This window comes from Mobula hypostoma, chromosome 1 (genome assembly GCF_963921235.1).
Source record: "Mobula hypostoma chromosome 1, sMobHyp1.1, whole genome shotgun sequence".
Lineage (NCBI taxonomy): Eukaryota > Metazoa > Chordata > Chondrichthyes > Myliobatiformes > Myliobatidae > Mobula > Mobula hypostoma.
Genome location: NC_086097.1, coordinates 92627745 through 92647153, shown reverse-complemented (window position 1 = coordinate 92647153; position 19409 = coordinate 92627745). Strand labels below are relative to the sequence as shown.

The 19409-nt window shown below is 38.1% G+C and overlaps 1 protein-coding gene across 2 annotated transcripts in view; it reads left to right on the top strand.

The window, feature by feature from the left end:
- rpap1 (RNA polymerase II associated protein 1) overlaps positions 1-19409 on the top strand; it is a 174932-nt gene that overhangs the window by 153102 nt on the left and 2421 nt on the right. For both annotated transcript variants that reach the window (XM_063052697.1, XM_063052706.1), the window contains exon 24: positions 17731-17787. In XM_063052697.1, the coding sequence (XP_062908767.1) occupies positions 17731-17787 (57 nt within the window). The remainder of the gene's footprint in view (positions 1-17730; positions 17788-19409) is intronic.

The following is a 19409-nucleotide window of genomic DNA, read 5'->3' as shown; positions in this document are numbered from 1 at the left end:
GTGTAGCATCTGCTTAGCCCCTGATCAGGGTCACTTGAAGCCATGGGAGTTGGTGGTGGATGATTGTAGGAGCAGCTGGTGCATGTGACAAGTCCTGGTTATGTGACCACTAGCGCCAGGCAGACAATCTCTGAAGAATATTGATAATGCTGCAGTCACCCATCTTGTAAAGACACTGCCTAGAAGAAGGCATTCGCAAACCACTTCTGTATAAAAATTTGCCAAGAACAATCATGGGCATGGAAAGACCATGACTGCCCACAATGCATGATATGACACGTAATGGGGGAACGTGGTCTTAGCAGAATTGTGTGATGGAGTTGATGGTTTTAAGAAGGAATAGGTAATAGGGAAGTAAGTAAGGAATGGGATTGATGAGTCTGCTTTGGTGCGTCAGCAAAGACTCTGGGCAGATTGCACGTTATGTCCTGAGTACTAAAAAAAGAAATACATTAAAAAAGAACAGTTGTGTAAGTTCCCTTTGAGTACTTGAGAGGCAGGATGGTGGAGTTGATGCACAAAGAGAGTTTAATCTGGGGAATATTACTGGGTGAATGTGTAGTAGAGACTGCCATACCCTGTTCATATCAGTGTGTGTGCTGTTTTTCCGGATTCCCAAATGTGCCTAATAATGTCGCACTGTGCAGTATTCATTTTCCTCTGTACCAAAGTAAATTGAAGTTCAAAAGGTTCATAGGTTAATTTATTATACAACTCTGAAAATGTTCTTCGTCAGATAGCCACAAAACCAAGAAAGAAAAAGAATAGCAGCATGATCATCAACCCCAAGTCACCCCCCTCCCTGCACAAAATAACAAACAAAAATTGAACAGGCACATCAGCCCCCAAATCCCTCACCCCCACACAAGAATATAAAAACTATAAAACTGAAAGAAGAAAGTCTATAGTCCAAGTCCATATCCAAAATGCAGAAAACCTGGGTAATGTTCTCTGGACACAGCTGTGGGCTTTCTCCTCTCGGGTCGTAGAGCTGTCCCCAGCGATCAAAAGGCAGGCAGCTTGCACTCACCTTCCACATTTGCCTTGACCATTCAATCATCAATGATCAATTATTGAGAGTACAACCATCGATCATTATGGAACAGTCTAAGTGCAAGTGACTTTCTTTAGGCTGTGCAGAGGAACACCCTGATGGCATCAGGTGACCAGACTGGTCAGCTTCAGAACTGACTGCCGGCTGCTCAGACAGCACCCAAAGTCCACACAGCATGCTACAACTAACAGGGAGAGCCTTCTCCAACATCGGACTCAGTGCTGCTACATGGGATTAGTATAGGTGGGTGCTTGGTGGTCAACACAAAGAAGGTAGGCTCAAGGGCCTGTTTCTGTATGGTATGACTTGATGACTATGGATTCCTTCCCTGGCTGTTTCAGCTTCCTCAGACGTTCTAAAAACGTGTGTTTGCAAGTCAATTGAGTCTAGTGTGCCAGTGAGTCGTGCAATCTGGAGGTGAGGAGAAGGATTTCATAAGGAGAGAATAGTGTAGGATGAGTATAAGGTGGTTGATTGAAAACAGACTCTGGTACATGACTCTACCACTGGAAGGAGAGAAAATATGGAATAAAATATGCAAATGATAAATTCTGTGGTGATTCAGCTGTTCAAGTGTTAGTTTCTTTGCAAACAGGAAGTAATCAGTCTTCCAATGCATGCTTCTGAAAGTTGATAGGGTTTATGGCATTCATTCATCTCCTGCTCCCAAGGAGTAGTAATATGTTGCATTACTGCACCTTGGGAGCAGGAGGAGGATGTGGATGTGATTGTAGGATGGTTGTTAGAGCAGTTTATGTCGCTCTGATTGTCAGAAAGTGGATCTGTTCCCATTGAAAAATGGTAATTGCCAACAATCTTGTGTGCTGAATGCTGAATCATTAAATTCACCCCCTTCATGTGAGTGCTGAGCAGGTTTCAGTGAAGACGGAGGTCGCCTCTTAGGTCAGTAATTCTGAGTCATAAAGGTTGATGGGAATTCAGAGGGAAGACGAATAACAACCCTCCTTTCATGTACCACTCGGTTGTGATACAATATATGCACACTGATTGATTTAAAAGCACATAATGTGCAGTTCCTATCAAATCCATCTAGATCATCAGAAGGAATTCAGGAAGTGACCTTGACACTGAATTACTGACCTAAGAGATGACCTCTGTCGCCACAGAAACCAGTCCAGCACTCATTTGAATGAATTTAATGATACAGCATCCACGAGACAAGATTTGCTGCCAATTCCCATTTTTCAATGGGAATAGATCCACTTTCTGACAATTGGAGCAACACCAACTGCTGTAATGATCACCCTCAAATCGCCAAATCACCACCTAGTGCCTAGTGATTTCTCTTCTGGTTTTTGAAAATATCCTGGAGATTAGATTTTAATCTTTGAAGGCTTCGGGGCCTCACTAGTGAGTTTTCATCCTTAATTGCATAGGAGTGCAAGCCTTCAGGTTCTCCTCGAGTTACAGCCGCACCTTGTCTATCTATGTCATCGACTCTGGAACTCCACCATGACCGCCGCCCTCCCTCTCTCACCAGAACACTCCACCTCGATCAAGACTCCCCTTAATTTTTTTTTTACCTCTTTGACCGGGCTATTTTGACACCTGAACTAAGATACCATTTGCCATGACTTGGTGTCAGGATTTGTCTAATTATAATGCACCTTGAAAGCACTATCTAAATGCATATTGTTGTTTGCCAGAAAACATCCTCTGCTCCATTCACACTCACGTCTTTAGCATACTGCATTTTTCTGCTGTGAGTTTTGTTTCAAAAGGAGCTAAAAAAACAAACTGCTGGAGGAACTCAGCAGATCAAGCATCATCTCTGGAGAGAAATGGACCGTGATAATTTGGGTTGAGATTCTTCATCTGGAGTCCAGTCTGACAGTTCATCCAATGTTTGTTTTATGCTCCAGATTCCAGCGACTCTGGTCTGCTGTGTCTTTTCATTGACTGGATGTCACCTTATAATCTCTTGTTCTTTACACATATCTCAGAATTATTACTTGCAATCTTTTAGGTCAATATCAGTTTTAAAGGCCAAAATTTTGGTATTTGCCTAACTACAGCCATCCAATTGGTTTTGCATTAGTTCCTGTTCGTTTCGAACTTTATGTTCTGGAACATGAGGCCTGGCTCTTTTCCTGTGATTCTCACATTAAAGATAATTTTTTTTTAATTAATTTTTTTTATGCATTTCTACAATGAAACTACAAAGAACCCAGCAACAAAATGGAAATTTATACAGTGCAAAACAAACAAATCCAATACTCACAACAGGCTGGAGGAACTCTGCAGATCGGGCAGCATCCGTGGAAACGATGAGTTGACGTTTCAGGCCGGAGCCCTTCGTCAGGACTGTAGAGGGAAGGGGCAGAGGCCCTATAAAGAAGGTGGGGGGAGGGTGGGAAGGAGAAGGCTGGTAGGTTCCAGGTGAAAAACCAGTAAGGGGAAAGATAAAGGGGTGGGGTAGGGGAAGTGGGGAGGTGATAGGCAGGAAAGGTGAAGAAGGAATAGGGGAAAACACAATGGGTAGTAGAAGGATGCGGAACCATGAGGGAGGTGATAGGCAGCTGGGGGAGGGGGCAGAGTGAAATAGGGATAGAGGAAGAGAGGGGGAGGGAATTACCGAAAGTTGGAGAATTCTGTGTTCATACCAGGGGGCTGGAGACTACCTAGATGGTATATGAGGTGTTGCTCCTCCAACCTGAGTTTAGCCTCATCATAGCAGTAGAGGAGGCCATGTATGGACATATCTGAATGGGAATGGGAAGCAGAGTTGATGTGGGTGGCTACTGGGAGATCCTGTCTGTTGTGGCGGACGGAGCGGAGGTGCTCGACGAAGCGGTCCCCCAATCTGCGTCGGGTTTCACCGATGTAGAGGAGGCCACACCGGGAGCACTGGATGCAATAGATGACCCCAACAGACTCACAAATGAAGTGTTGCCTCACCTGGAAGGACTATATAGTTCATAGCAGTAAGAAAAAAAAAGCACCCTAAAGAGAATTATGTAAAATTAATATCCCCCCCAACCTCCCACTGAAAAAAAAGAAAAACCCAGGCCAACCACTTTACATATATTAAAAAAAATCAATCAGAACATTCAACCCCAGAGAACTGTAAATATATATCAAAAAATAACATAATACTGACTACCAAAAGTATATTCATAACAAAAAAGCCGCATAACTTTCAAGAAAAAAAAAGCTGAAAGTAAGGGATTGTAGCATGCTTAAAAAAAGGATAAACTTACCCTAAAGAAGCGCTGTGAAAATATTCAAGGAAAGGTCCCCACACTTTATGAAACTTTATGTCCAGGTTAAGAAGTGAATAATTAATCTTTTTGAGGTCTAAACAGGCCATAATATCACTAAGCCATTGAGCATGAGTGGGCGGGGCAGCATCTTTCCACCTAAGATAAACTAACTGTCTAGCCAAAAGAGAGGCAAAAGATAATGTTTGGCATTTAGCCGTACTCACGTGCACATCTACTTCACCCAAGGTGCCAAAAAGAGCAACCAGAGGGTTAGGTTCTAAATGACAGTTAAGAATATGAGATAGGGTTAAAAAAACTTCTCTCCAGAATTTCTCTAGACTAGGACAGGTCCAATACATATGAATAAGGGAAGCTTCAGCCCCTTTACACTTATCACAAACAGGACTAATGTCAGGATAAAACCGCGATAATTTAGTTTTATATGAGTTTGTACAATCTTAAGCTGCAAAAGGCAATGACGAGCACATAGAGAGGTTGAGTTAACTGACTTAAGAATTAAATCCAAACTGCATCGGATAAAGAGATATTTAGATCTTGTTCCCAGGCAGTTCTAATTTTACCGAAAGGACCACGCCTCAAAATCACGAACTTATCCCGAATAGCCGATATTAAACCTTTACCCAGTGGGTTGGTACATAAAAACAAATCCAAAACATTTCTCTCAGGCATGTCAGCAAAGTTTGATATCAGAGGGTTAATAAGATGTCGAATTTGAAGATATCTAAAGACATGAGTATTAAGTAAATTAAACTTTACAGACAGTTGTTGAAAAGTTGCAAAACGATTATCTATGAAAAGACCTTCAAAGCGCCTAATACCCTTTCTATGCCAGTCATGAAATGTTGAATCCTGCATAGAAGGTAGGAAAAGATGATAGGGCTAGAAAGAGAAAAACCATGAAGACCATTACATTTTCTGAACTGAGCTCATATTCTTAAAGTATGTCTAATAAGAGGATTAGCAATAAGTCTAGGTAAATGCAAGGAAGTGCGGAATCGAGAAGTGCAGGAATTGAAAGATCCTTAGTAGAGTTCAACTCCATTGCCACTCATTTTGGGCAGTCCGACTTATTATGAAAGAAAGACCAAAAAATAAGACAACGAATATTGGCTGCGCAGTAATATAAATGAAAATTAGACAAGGCCATACCTCCTTTTTTAGATTTTTGAAGATGAGCTTTGTTAAGTCTAGGGCGTTTTCTCTGCCGTAGATAAGACGAAATAGTGGAATCTAACCCATCGAGAAAAGCTTTAGAAATAAAAATTGGTAGAGACTGAAATAATTACAAAAAATTAGGAAGGATATACATTTTAATAACATTAATACGACCTACAAGAGACGTAGACAAGGGTGACCACTGTGTCAAACTCTGTTTTGTAGAGTTTAGGAGATTGGTAGAATTTTCACGAAAAAGATTCTTGAAGTTCCTTGTTACTGTAATGCCAGTATAAATGAATTGATTATTAACTACTTTAAAAGGGAGGTCCTAAAGTTTGTGCTTCTCCTTGATTGGAAAGAGTTCACTCTTACGTAAATTAAGTTTATAACCAGAGAGTTGACTAAATTTATTAAGAAGTGAAAACATTGAGGGTAAGGAGGTAGTTAGGTTTGATGTAAAAAGTAAAAGATCATCAGCATAAAGGGAAACGTTATGCTCAACACCTCCCCTTCAAATCCCCATCACTTCAGCACAGCTACGAAATGCAATGGCAAGTGGCTCTATAGCCAAATCGAAGAGTAAGGGACTTAGAGGGCAACCTTGACAAGTGCTGCGTTTAAGACTGAAAGACTGGGATAGCTGAGAGTTGGTCAAAACAGAAGTGGTGGGACATGAATATAGCAATTTAATCCATGTAATAAAACTTTGTCCAAAATCAAATTTTTCTAAAACTACGAAAAGGTAATTCCATTCGACACGATCGAACGCTTTCTCCGCATCGAGAGAAATAACACATTCAGGAATCCCAGCTGAGGGTGAATATAAGATATTAAATAAGTGCCGTATATTAAAATGGGGAAGACGATTTTTGATAAAACCAGTTTGGTCTTCGGAAATAACAGAGGGTATAATGTTTTCTAATCTACTAGCCAAAACTTTAGCCAAGATTTTAACATTGTCATTTTAGATTAGATTAGATTAGATTACGAGGACACGCAGTCCTCTTTTATTGTCATTTAGTAATGCATGCATTAAGAAATGATACACCATTACTCCGGTGTGATATCACAGATACACAGGACAGACCAAGACTGAAAAACTGACAAAACCCACATAATTATAACATATAGTTACAATAGTGCAAGCAATACCGTAACTTGATGAAGAACAGGCCATTAACACAGTAAAAAGTTCAAAGTCTCCGAAAGTCCCACATCTCACACAGACGGGAAAAGGAAGAAAACTCTCCCTGCCATACCGGACCACAGTCCGACTCTGAGTCGTCCGAAAACTTCAAGCTCCGACCAGCCCTCCGACACCAAGCACCATCTCTGCCGAATGCTTCGACCCCAACCCCAGCTGCCAGCAGCAGGCAAAGCCGAGGATTTTGGGGCCTTCCCTCCGGAGATTCTCGATTGCACAGTAGCAGCGGCAGCGAACCGGGCATTTCAGAAGTTATTCCAGATGTTCCTTGGTGCTCTCACGGCTGTCTCCATCAAATCAGAATTGTGCACAGCCCCTATTTAACAATACGATATCATTTCACTGAAGAGGCTATGTGCACTGCGTTGTGCTGCCAGCTTCTCCTCCCACCTATACGAATCGGCTTATATGAAGAACACTCTGTCGGATCTTTACTTTTTTTGGCTAAAAGAATGGTACGTTTCGTTGAATGATGCAGGCAATTTACCGTGCTTGAACGAATCAGATAAAACTAAAAATAATTGAGACGAAAGCAGAGAAGAAAATGATTTATAGAATTCTGCTGAAAAGCTATCAGGTCCGGGAGATTTACCCAAGTGTAATGCAGAGATGGCAGATGATATTTCCTCTAATGATAATGGTTCGTTAAGTTTAGCTTTAAAGTCAGAGGAGAGCGAAGGAATGTTTAAACTATTTTAAAAAATGTTCAACCGAGATATTCTCATTTAAAGATTCGGAAGTATAAAGTTGAGAATAATAGTTCTTGAATGTGACATTGAAATCAGAATGATTCAAAGTAATGTTCCCATTTCCCATTCGAATTTTTGTGATTTGTTGTTTAGCTTTGGAGCGCCTTAATTGTTTAACCAAAAATTTACCGGACTTATCCCCATGAATATAAAATCGGCCCTTTCTTTCAACTGGCCAAGTGGAGATAAGGTCAAACTTGGTTTGAAGTTCTACTCTCTTCTTCTACAATTCAGGATCTTTAGTCTGGGCATATAATTGGTCTATTGCTTTAATTTGCAATCAAATCTGAACGCTCTATATGGGTCTTTCTTTTCAAATTCACAGTGTATGAAATTATTTGACCCCTCAAATATGCTTTCATGGCATCCCAGACAACCTGGGATGAGATTTCAGATGACATGTTAGTACTTAGAAAAAAGGTTATTTGGTCCTTCATAAATTTTACAAAATCATTATCCGACAACAGGGTCGGATTAAAACGCCAATGTTTATTCATTTGAGGAGAACCAGAAAAATTTATGGACAGGGTGACTGGAGCATGATCCGAAATCACTATACTCTGATAATTGCAATAGCGAACCAATGGAATCAACTGATTATCCATTAAGAAATAATTGATTCTAGTAAAAGTATGATGGACATGTGAAAAAAAAGAATAATCTCTCTCAGTAGGATGGAAAAAATGCCACATATCAGAAATACCATAATTAGAAAGGAAAGAGAGGATAGATAAAGCAGATTTACTAGGGAGTCTAAGAACAGAAGAGGATCCATCCAATACTGGATCTAACCAACAATTAAAATCACCACCCAATATGAGGGAATATAAACTCAAGTCAGGCAGTAAGGAAAAAAAAGTCAAAAAAGTCCACATCATCTGAGTTGGGAGCATAGAGGTAGCCAAGACTACCCTGTTATTATACAATTTCCCAGAGACAATAATAAAATGACCATTTGTATCCAAAATTTTGTTATGAAGCTGAAAGGGAACATTCTGGTTAATGAGAATTGAACCCCCCCGGCTTTAGCCAGAAAAGCAGAATGGAAGTGCTGTTTCACCCACCTAGACATTAGGCGAGAATTATCAAAACTATGAATATGTGTTTCTTCCAAAAAAGCAATGTCAGCTTTAAGCTGCTTGAGATGTGAAAACACCTTCCTTCTTTTAACAGGATGATTCAATCCCTTAACATTCCAGCTTATAAAATCCAATGGGTTAACCACTATCATATAGAAAAAATATACAAGGTAGTAGGCATAAATATGGACAGACATTCTAATAACAGCGCTGGGGCAGAAATAAAAAACAAGAAAATCAGGACAAAAAGAAGTCCTGAGTAACAGAGAATAACTAAAGTTTTTTAAATAGTGTTGGCACTGGGAACCGCCCCCCCGGAACCCAAAGCAAGAAAGCTATCAAAGAACAGCAGCAAGCTCTTCAGAAAGAAACTACCTCTAACCCCGACTTCCAGTTTCGGTATAACTTCATAAGCTCCATTTAATTAACAATTTAAAAAAAACAGATGGCTTACGCACTTGGAACTATCAAAAAGTATTAGGTTTAGCATTGAAATAATAATCCAGATTAGCAAACCCACGAAGAGATAAAAAATACAGTAATTTAAAAAAATGAAAAAAGAAAGAGCAGGGAAAAAAAAGAAAGAAAAAAAATACCGATAGACCATTATAAATAATCAAATTGAGTCTGAAGGGGACTCCATAACAAAGAAACTTTTGATAAATTTCTGAACTTCTTATAACAAAGTAAAACCATTTTAAGTAATATGAAATTTCAGTGAATTTCTAAACTTATAGCAGAGTTAAATCATTTTCAGTAATACAAAAATTAAATTTAAAGGGAAAGCAAAGAACATAAGAAAATATAAGAAAAAACATTTGGAGAGATATTTTCAATATTATTTCTAAGGTATTAAATATAGATATCTCTCCTCACCCTATTACTGCTATCTTTGGACTACCTAAAATTTCTAGTAATCTTTCCCCTTCAGCCCGTAGAATGATTGCATTTCTTACTTTAATGGCGAAAAGATGTATTTTACAACATTGGAAAGAGCTTAATGCTCCAACTACCTTTTTTTGGTTTTCTCAGACGATTTTATGTTTGAATCTGGAGAAAATTAGAAGTAACCTTTATGATTCTTCATTTAAATTTGAACAGATTTGGGGACCTTTTATTCAATATTTTCATTTAATGTAATATTTACCCTTCTTGTTTTTTTTTTCACTGTTTTAATGGAGGTCGGGATTGAGGACGTGATTTTAAGTTTAACTCTGTTTGGTTTCAAGTTAGCCCATTGCTTTGCTTTGCTTTTAGTTAGTTGCACGGTGGGTTTTTTTTTGGGGTTTTTTTTTTCTTTTTTTCCATTGATATATATAAAATCTAGTATACTATTATGTTATTTTGGTTTCTTATGCTTAAATTACATTGTTTGTAGTATTTTCTTTTTGGTATTGTTATCTTTTGGAATTTTATTATACTTTAACATTGTATTAATGTTTATATGGCTTACCTTTTTTGTATACTTACTCAATAAAAAGATTTAAAAAGAAAGAAAGAAAGAAAAAACAGAGAGAGAGAAAAAAGCAATTGGCCATTTTAAATAATCAAATCGAGTCTGTAGGAGAAACCTAGACAAGGAGACTCCCAGTAAAATTCTGAACTTATAGCAGAGTTAAACCATTTTTAGTAATTTAAAAATAGTTTGAAAAGAGTCACCATAGCAAAGAGTTTAAGTAAATTTTTGAATTACTTAGAGTTAAACCATCTTCAGTAATTTAAAAATTGAATTTAAAAGGAAAGCAAGAAAGTATAAAAAAGAGAGAAACAGAAGGAATCAGCCATTTTAAATAATCAAATCGAGTCTAAAAAAATCACAATGACGAAGAAACTTTCAGTAAATTTCTGAACTTTTATACCAGAAATAAACCATATTCAATGATTTAAAAATTTAATTTAAAAGGCAAAACAAACTAAGGAGAGAGAAAAAAATAATCAGCCATTTTAAATAGTCAGATCGAGTCTGAAGAAGTCGTAACGGCAGGGAGACTTTCGATGAATTTCTGAGCTTCTGTAACTGATTTGAACCATTTGCTATCCCCAGTACTAAGAGTTATTTGGAAATTGGCGGGATAATGTAGCAAAGGCCTGAGTCCACGGTTATAAAACTCTTTCATTACACCTTTATATTCGGTGCGCAGCCTCATATAATCTTCAACAATACGAATGGAATGTCCCTTATAATCCAATTTTCCCCTGCGTTATGCTTCCATAATCAACAGGTTTTTCACCTGATAGCATTGAAAACAAAGCATAACTGGGTGTGGCCGAGAGCCCGCTTCTGGCTTAGAACGAAATACCTGTATACAATGAGCTCTGTCTAACTCAGGTAAATTCGGAAGAATATCTTTCCCAAAAACCTCACAAAGTAGAGAAGAAAAGAAATCAACAGGAACTCTGCTTTCGATAGCCTCTGGCAGACTGAGGATACGTAAATTGTGCCTTCTGCTCCGACCTTCGAGAGCAGCTATTTTGTTTCTTTCTTTTTAAATCTTTTTATTGAATAAGTATACAAAGGGTAAACCATAAAGGCACTAATACACTGTTAAAAATTACAGGAGATATTAATACAGAAGAAAAAATTGATACAAACAGTGCAATTTAAACATAATTTAAATATGGTAAAATAATAGTATACTGATTTATATATATATATATATATATCAATAGAGAAAAGGAAAAAAAAACCCAAAAAAAGACCCCCCCAAAAAAACCCACCGTGCAACTAAACTAAAAGCAAAGCAAAGCAATGGGCTAACTTGGAAACAGGTAGAGTTAAAGAACTTAAAATCACGTCCTCAAACCCAACCTCCATTAAAAACAGTTAAAAAAAGAGAAGAAGGGAATATAAATATGGAACAAAAGAGAAAATAAATTACATTAAATGAAAATATTGAATAAAAGATCTCCAGGTCTGTTCAAAGTTAAGTGAGGAATCATAAAGATTACTTCTAATTTTCTCCAAATTTTAGCATAATATCGTCTGGGAAAACCAAAAAAAAGTAGTTGGAGCATTAGGCTCTTTCCAATGTTGTAAGATACATCTTTTCGCCATTAAAGTAAGAAATGCAATCATTCTACTGGCTGAAGGGGAAAGATTACTGGAAATTTTAGGTAATCCAAAGATAGCAGTAATAGGATGAGGAGAAGTATCTATATTCAATACCTTTGAGATAATATTAAAAATGTCTCTCCAAAAAGTTTCCAGAGTAGGACAAGACCAAAACATATGAGTTAAAGAGGCTATCTGCCCCGGACATCTATCACAAAAAGGATTAATATGAGAATAGAAACGAGCTAATTTATCTTTGGACATATGTGCTCTATGAACAACTTTAAATTGAATTAGGGAATGTTTAGCACAGATAGAGGAAGTATTAACTAATTGTAAAATCTGCCCCCAGTCATCCACGGAAATAATAGAACCCAATTCTTGTTCCCAATCTGACCTAATCTTATCAAATGGAGCTTTCCTAAGTTTCATAATAATATTATAAATAATAGCCGTTACACCTTTCTGACATGGATTAAGGTTAATTATAGTATCTAAAATATATGTAGGAGGTAGCATCGGAAAGGAAGAGAGTATAGTACTTAGGAAATTTCTAACTTGGAGATATCTAAAAAAATGTATTCTTGGTAAATTATATTTATTAGATAATTGTTCAAAAGACATAAGGGAACCATCTAAAAATAAATCCAAAAACCGTGAAATACTCTTAGTCTTCCAAATTTGAAACGCACGATCCGTGAAAGAGGGAGGAAAAAATATGTTACCTAAAATAGGGATCGCTAGCCCAAATTGGTTGAGATCAAAAAATTTTCTGAATTGAAACCAAATACGCAAGGTAAGCTTAACTATTGGGTTAGAGACCAGTTTAAGGCGTTTCAAATCAAAAGGAAGAGAGGAACCTAAAATGGAGCCAAGTGCATAGCCCTGAGCAGATTGTAATTCCAATACTACCCATTTAGGAATGGATAGTGTATCTTGGTCAAGTAACCAAAATTTCATATGTCGAATATTAATTGCCCAATAATAGAATCTAAAGTTAGGTAATGCTAGACCTCCATCTCTCTTGGCTTTCTGTAAATGTATTTTACCCAATCACGGGTTTTTATTTTGCCAAATAAATGAAGAAATTTTAGAGTCAACTTTATCAAAAAAAGATTTTGGAACAAAAATCGGTAATGCGTGAAATATATATAAAAATTTTGGCAGAATAAACATCTTAACTGCATTAATACGACCAATCAAGGTTAAATATAATGGAAACCATTTAGATGAAAGTTGAGTAATATGATCAATTAAGGGTAAAAAATTAGTCTTAAATAAATCTTTGTATTTACAAGTAATTTTAATCCCAAGATATGAGAAATAATTATTAATCAATTTAAACGGAAAGTTATGATACAAGGGAAGTTTATTAATCGGAAAAAGTTCACTCTTACTAAGGTTTAATTTATAACCTGAAAAAAGACTAAATTGTGCTAATAAATCTAAAGCAGCAGGGATAGATTTTTGAGGATTAGAAATATATAAAAGTAAGTCATCAGCATAGAGTGATATTTTATGGGACTTTAGGCCCCGAGTTATCCCAATAATATTTGGAGATTCTCGAATGGCAATTGCAAGAGGTTCTAATGCAATATCAAATAATAAAGGACTAAGAGGACAACCTTGTCGAGTACCTCGAAAAAGAGGGAAAAAAGGTGAGCTTAAAGAGTTAGTACGGACCGAGGCCATAGGAGAATGATATAACAGTTTAATCCAGGATATAAATTTCGAGCTAAAATTAAACATTTCAAGCACCTTAAATAAGTAAGGCCATTCTACTCCATCAAAAGCTTTTTCAGCATCTAAAGAGATAACACACTCAGGAACATTTTGTGAGGGGGTATAAACAATATTTAACAGTGTGCGAATGTTATAGAAAGAGTAGCAACCTTTAATAAAACCCGTTTGGTCTTCCGAAATAATAAAAGGGAGTACTTTTTCTAATCTGTTTGCTAGTAATTTAGAGAAAATTTTAGAATCAACATTTAATAAAGATATTGGTCTATAAGATGCACATTGAGCAGGATCTTTATCCTTCTTTAATATTAGAGAGATTGACGCTCTATAAAAGGATTCGGGAAGTTTACCAAGTTTTAATGAAGCCTCCAAAACCCTACAGAACCAAGGGATTAATGAAGGTGCAAAAAACTTATAAAATTCCACGGTAAACCCAGAGATCAGCTATTTTGGATGATAATTTAGCATTGTTCTTGCTCAAATTAGAACAAATGGTTTCCAGCTGTTGAATCCAACCTTTTAAATCTCTGGTTTCTGAGTCAAGATGAGAAAGACGAGCGGCATGTTCCTCCACTTTGGAATTAATTTGATCCAATTTTGACTCCAGCGAAGTGAAGGAAGCCTTAAATTCAGACTTGAATTCAGATATAATGTCTTGCCAGTGCTGGTCCAGAATGGCGGTGATGTTGGCAGAGCAGGAGGCAGTCATGAGCAGGTAAGAAAACAAGAAAAAACTAACAGTCCAGAATAGAAAAAGGAAGATAAGAAGTGCGAGGGAAAGAAATGGAATGGAGCGACGGTGTTGAGCGACTAACCTATTGTCATCTTACCGGAAGTCCCAAAGATAATTTAATAAAATTATTGTAGTAATGCTTTTGACTGAGCACATATGCTCTTGATGAAGAGTTAGGATATCCCTGATGGTCAGCAGATGATTTTAAATGCTCCCTGTCACTCACTGTAGGTGCTTATGCTGAACTGGGGCTTCCATTTAAGAATCTGATTTTGTGGCGTTTCATTCCTAGCTACCTCACCTCTGAATCAGAAAGATGAGAGTTCAAGGTTCAAGAAAATTGACCAAATAATGCAGCAGAACCGGGAGCAGTGTTTTTTTTTAATGTATTGACAATTTTCAGTTGAGGTTTTACACTGCAGCCCTGTTGTAGAAATGCAGTCTTCCCTCAGCCAGTATTCATCCTTTTACTCATAAGTTTGAAAAGGTTATCTGGCAGTTATTTCATTGCTTATGTGTGACCTTGTTTTGTGTAAAATAGCTGCTGCATTTCTGTAGATAACAAAAGTGGCTACACTTCAGAAGTATCTCATTGGCTGGGAAGTTCATTGGGACATTCTGTTTTAGAAAAGGTGCTATATAAATGCACATCATTGTTGCTAATGGAGTTCTTTCTTCTTTGATTCATGCCCATTGCCTCACCACATGTGCATGAAAATAATGTAAATTCACAGAGCACCCTATTTGGTAAAGAAAAAATTTGGAATATTTTTCATCTTTACTGCCTCGATCGGGACTGGAAGCTGAAAGTTTACTTTCATAGTGGCTTTAGCCACGTAATATGAAAATAATCTGTGCAGTTCCAGTTGATAATTAGTTATTATTGTAACACATACTGAGATACAGTGAAAGGCTTTTGTTTTGCATGCCATCTGCACAGATCATTTCAAGACGCAAGTACATTGAGTCAGTACAAAAGAAAAAGCAGTAACATGAATGGAGAATACAGAGTAACAGTATAATGCAGGTAGACAATATGGTGTAAGGGCCACAGTGGATTAGGTAGTGAGATGAAAAATTCCTCTTGCTATCCAAGAAGAAGTGGGGTAGATGCTTTCCTTGAGGCTAGTAATGGTTGTTTTCAAACTTTTGAATCTGTGCCTGATGGAAGTGAGAAGAGCGAATGACCAGGTTGGGAGGGAATTTTTGATAATGTTAGCTGCTTTCCCATGGAGAAGTGTAGACAGCATTCGTGAAGGAGAGGCTGGTTTTCCTGATGTACTGAAATGTGCCCAAAACTTCCAGCAATTTCTTGCTGTCTTGGGTAGCGCAGTTGCCATACCAAGCCCGTGATGCACTTGGATAGGACTCTTTCAGTGGTACATATATAAAAATTAGTGAGGGACAGTGGGGACAGGCCAAATTTCCTTAGCCTTCTGAGGAATTAGAGGCACTGGTGTGGTCATAACTTGTATGTGGTTGGACTAGGACAAGTTATAATGTGATATTTATACCTAGGAACTTGAAGCAGCCAACCATCTCCACCTCAGCACCATTGATACAGACTATGTTATGTATTGTACCTGGATTCCTGAAGTCAATGACCAGCTGTTTAGTTTATTTCACATTGGAGGACATTGTCTTGACACCAAGGCACTAAGCTCTCTCTGTCTCCTTCCTGTACTATGTCTTTTCGTTATTTGAGATCTGGCTGACTATGGTGGTGTCATCTGTGAATTTCTGTATGGAGCTGGAGCAGAATCTGGCCATACAGCTGAGTGTATAGAGAACAGAGTAGGGATTGAGGACGCAGCTTTGCAGGTCATCAGGGTTGAGGATAATCATGGCAGAGATGTTGCTGCCTAACCTTACTGATTGCTTCCAGTACTTCCTTACTTTTGGCCAGGAAGTAAGGGTTCTATTTGATAAGAGAGGTACTGAGTCCTAGACCTAGGAGCTGAGTTTGAGTTATGGTGTTGAAGATGGAGCTGCATGCAATAATGAGGTGCCTGACTTTGTTCTTCAGGCACTTCAGAGGTGAGTGTAAGGCCTTGGCAACGGTATTTGCCTTGACCTGTTTTGCTGGTAGGTGAATTGCAGGGGGTTGAGGTTGCCTGAGATGCTGGAGCTGCTGTACTGTATGTTATGACCAACCTCTCAGGCATTTCAGGATTGTGGATTTCACAGCCTCTGGGCAGTAGCTGTTCAGTAATGTTACCTTATTTTTCTGAGGCATCAGGATGATAGTGGTCTTCTTAAAGCAGGTTGAAATCAGGAGGGGGTTAAAAATGTCTGCAATACCCTGCCAGCTGATCCACTCAGGATCTGAGGACACTGCCAGAGCTCCGTCATAGCAGTACAGCTGGTAGTGTGGGTGGCACTTTATGGTTAGATATCCCAAATCTGGTGAGCAGGAACTCCCCAGGACCATTGCATCCAAGCACCACAAGGAGCTAATTTAACTTGCTGAGTTTACAAATGGCAACACTGTTCAGAAAGGCTGAAGGGAAGAAATGTGGAAAATTGTCATAAGCAGAGCTTCAGAGGTCCCTTGTTGAGTTTGAGATAAATTTTCGGACATAGTTGAGTTTTTCTCAGTACCTGAGCTGGTAATGAGTACTGCTTCTGAAGCAGAAGACTTTCTATTCCCAAGTACAAACATACATTTATATAATAAATAAGAAATAATTAACTGAGTTATTTAAAAATTGAGGGCAATCAATGGGATCGACGTACCACCACAACACCTCGCATTAAGAATGTGGTAAAGTGTGAAAGGCTAAGAGGTGGGTTTAGAATAGTGGTTTAAAGGAGATGGCAAGGATTAGGAAAAAAATTCCAGAGTTTTAAGACGTCAGCTTTATGTTTACAACTGCCGTTGAGGATAACTAGAGGTCTTTAAAATTGCCAGAATCAGGGAAGTACAGTCTCACTGGTTAGAGGAGATAACAAAAATAGGCCAAGAATTGAAAATATCCACAGCCAAGATGATTGAGAGTTGTAGAGGTAGGTCAGTTTGCAGCTGTAAATAACCTCTGATAAACCGCAAATGGAATTTGGATGAAATTAGTGTAAAAAGAAAAATTGAGATATGAAACCTGCTGTTGTAAGACTTGGTTGAGATTAGTAGCATTGACTCTTAAAGGGAAAAGTTATAAATGCATGATGGAAAAAGAAATAGATTTGTAGGTATGTATTTTTGCGCTGTGTTCTGCGTAAGAACTCAATTTAACTACAATCTGAAATAAGGGATTAACTAGGAGGTTTGTTTGATTCACTTGAATTTTAGGCATTGGACTCCATGGAAAAAGCTTGATTAGCTTGTTTCTATTGGACTTAACTGATCCACTGGGATCTTGGACTCTAGGTGGTAATAGAATATGGTTTAGCTTCTCCAACAATAGTGTACTGTTTATAATGCAAGAATTCTGCATTGGAATTGCTGTGAATTTTAGAACTCGTTATTTGAATTAACAGACCTTGTCCACACTACTAGACTATACTGTAATCACTGAAATACTAAGTTAGGTTTGCTTGGCCAGTTCACACTGAGGCCGTAAAACTAGCAGAATAATTACAATTGACATCCTCTCCAATGTTCAGGCACAGTTAGTATCAAACAGTTCTGAGTGGAAACTCGATGCTTAATTTCCTATCAAAAATATTGTGTATTATAATATTTCCCACCTTCCCTTTAATGATGTTTTGTTTTGCAGGAGTTTGATGCTGCCCGAAGGAGTATGCTGCGAAAGTCATACCTATTAACAGATGAGGTGGGTATCAGTCGAAGGATTGATATCAATCATGATTTGAACATTATGTACACTAACAGGTATAAAAGGAGTTAAAAGGTATAAATACATTTAAGAAGTTAAGGAAAAAATGCAGGTGGGATTAGGGAGGAACAGAGCCCTAACTAATTTTGGGAACTGTGTCATTCTGACTCCATTCTTCCAGGTTGGGTGGTGAGGCACTGAGGAAGGTGTAGAAAAGATTCCTGGGGATAATACAAGGATGAGAAGCTATAATTATCAAAAAAGCCTGCCTAAGCTTGAGGTTCTTTTACCAAAACTAAAATTAGGTTGGAGGAATTATATAATCAAATATTGATGATGGCAAAACTGAACTAAATGAACTTCTCCTCATCTCGTCACCTGCAGTCACTGTCAGTTATACTGCCTTGCCAGTCTCTCATTCAAACAGCTTCTGGACCTCCTACAACAGAGTTGCTTGGAGCTCCCACCTCCAATTAACAGCCATCCTGACTAGGCAGTGTGTATCTTTTCCAGTTTTGATCCTGGGAAGAACACAGCCCTCTACCAGAGCATGGAGGTAACGCACTATCCTCACCATGAGGGTATCTGAAGCTGGGCCACAAGAAACAGTTCTTTGACACCCACACCCCAAATGAACATTTAAATATGTGTTGCAATACTCAAGAATATTCTTTTCACAGTATTTTTTTTATACTATTATAATCTGTATGGCACTTATGTTCTAGTTAGTAGGTGCTTTCTCTGTGTGACTTATTTTTAAGGCTGTGTGATCTGGGATTTTCTTGCTTCCAACCTGCCTGAGCTCACCAATTTACAACCTGTTGATTACTGGAGAGGGGTGCCAGCACACGAGACCAGGTTTCATCTGAACCGTGAGATACAGTGCAGGATTTTTTTTTGCAATTGAAGAATCAGGCTTGTCTTGAATGTCTTTGACATTCACAAATATTTAAAATTTAAAAACGCTTCTGAATACTATGTAACTCAGAACAGTTAAAATTTAAATCACTGTAAACTAATTAACACAAGAGATTCTGGAGATGTTGGAAGTCCAGAGTAACACACACGCTGGAGGAACTCAGGAGGTCAGGCAGCATCTATGGAAGAGAATAAACATTTGAGGTTTTGGGCCAAGATCCTTAATCAGTCCTGATGAAAGGAAAATAATTAAAGTGTTAAATGAATATGGTCTTGCCAGTGTTTTTCCCTTTGTGTCCATTTCCTCCCATTCAGATGAATACATCTGCTTCATGTGTCAAGGTTTCCTGCCAGTATGAGGGGAAATATGCAGAGGTTATTGCTGTCCCGCTAGACTTCTGAGGAGTCCAGCAGAGGAGCACAGTTGTTCAGGGAATGGTAATCTAATGTGTGGAAGTTCTGAACTTTACTTTGCCTACTTCAGCATATAGAAGTGTACGCTCCCAAGCACTCAAAAATGCTGAATTGCTGTTGCTGACCAGGTTGAATGGATGTCAAGGTGTGGAGAGGTGATACTAGTGCTAACTGCGAAGAAGTACAAGGATATTGATCTCCTCTGGTATGACTGATATTGGAGAATGAATGAATTTCCTCTCGATAAGTACAAATTTCTCCTTTTTACAAATAACTCCTGACCCTTG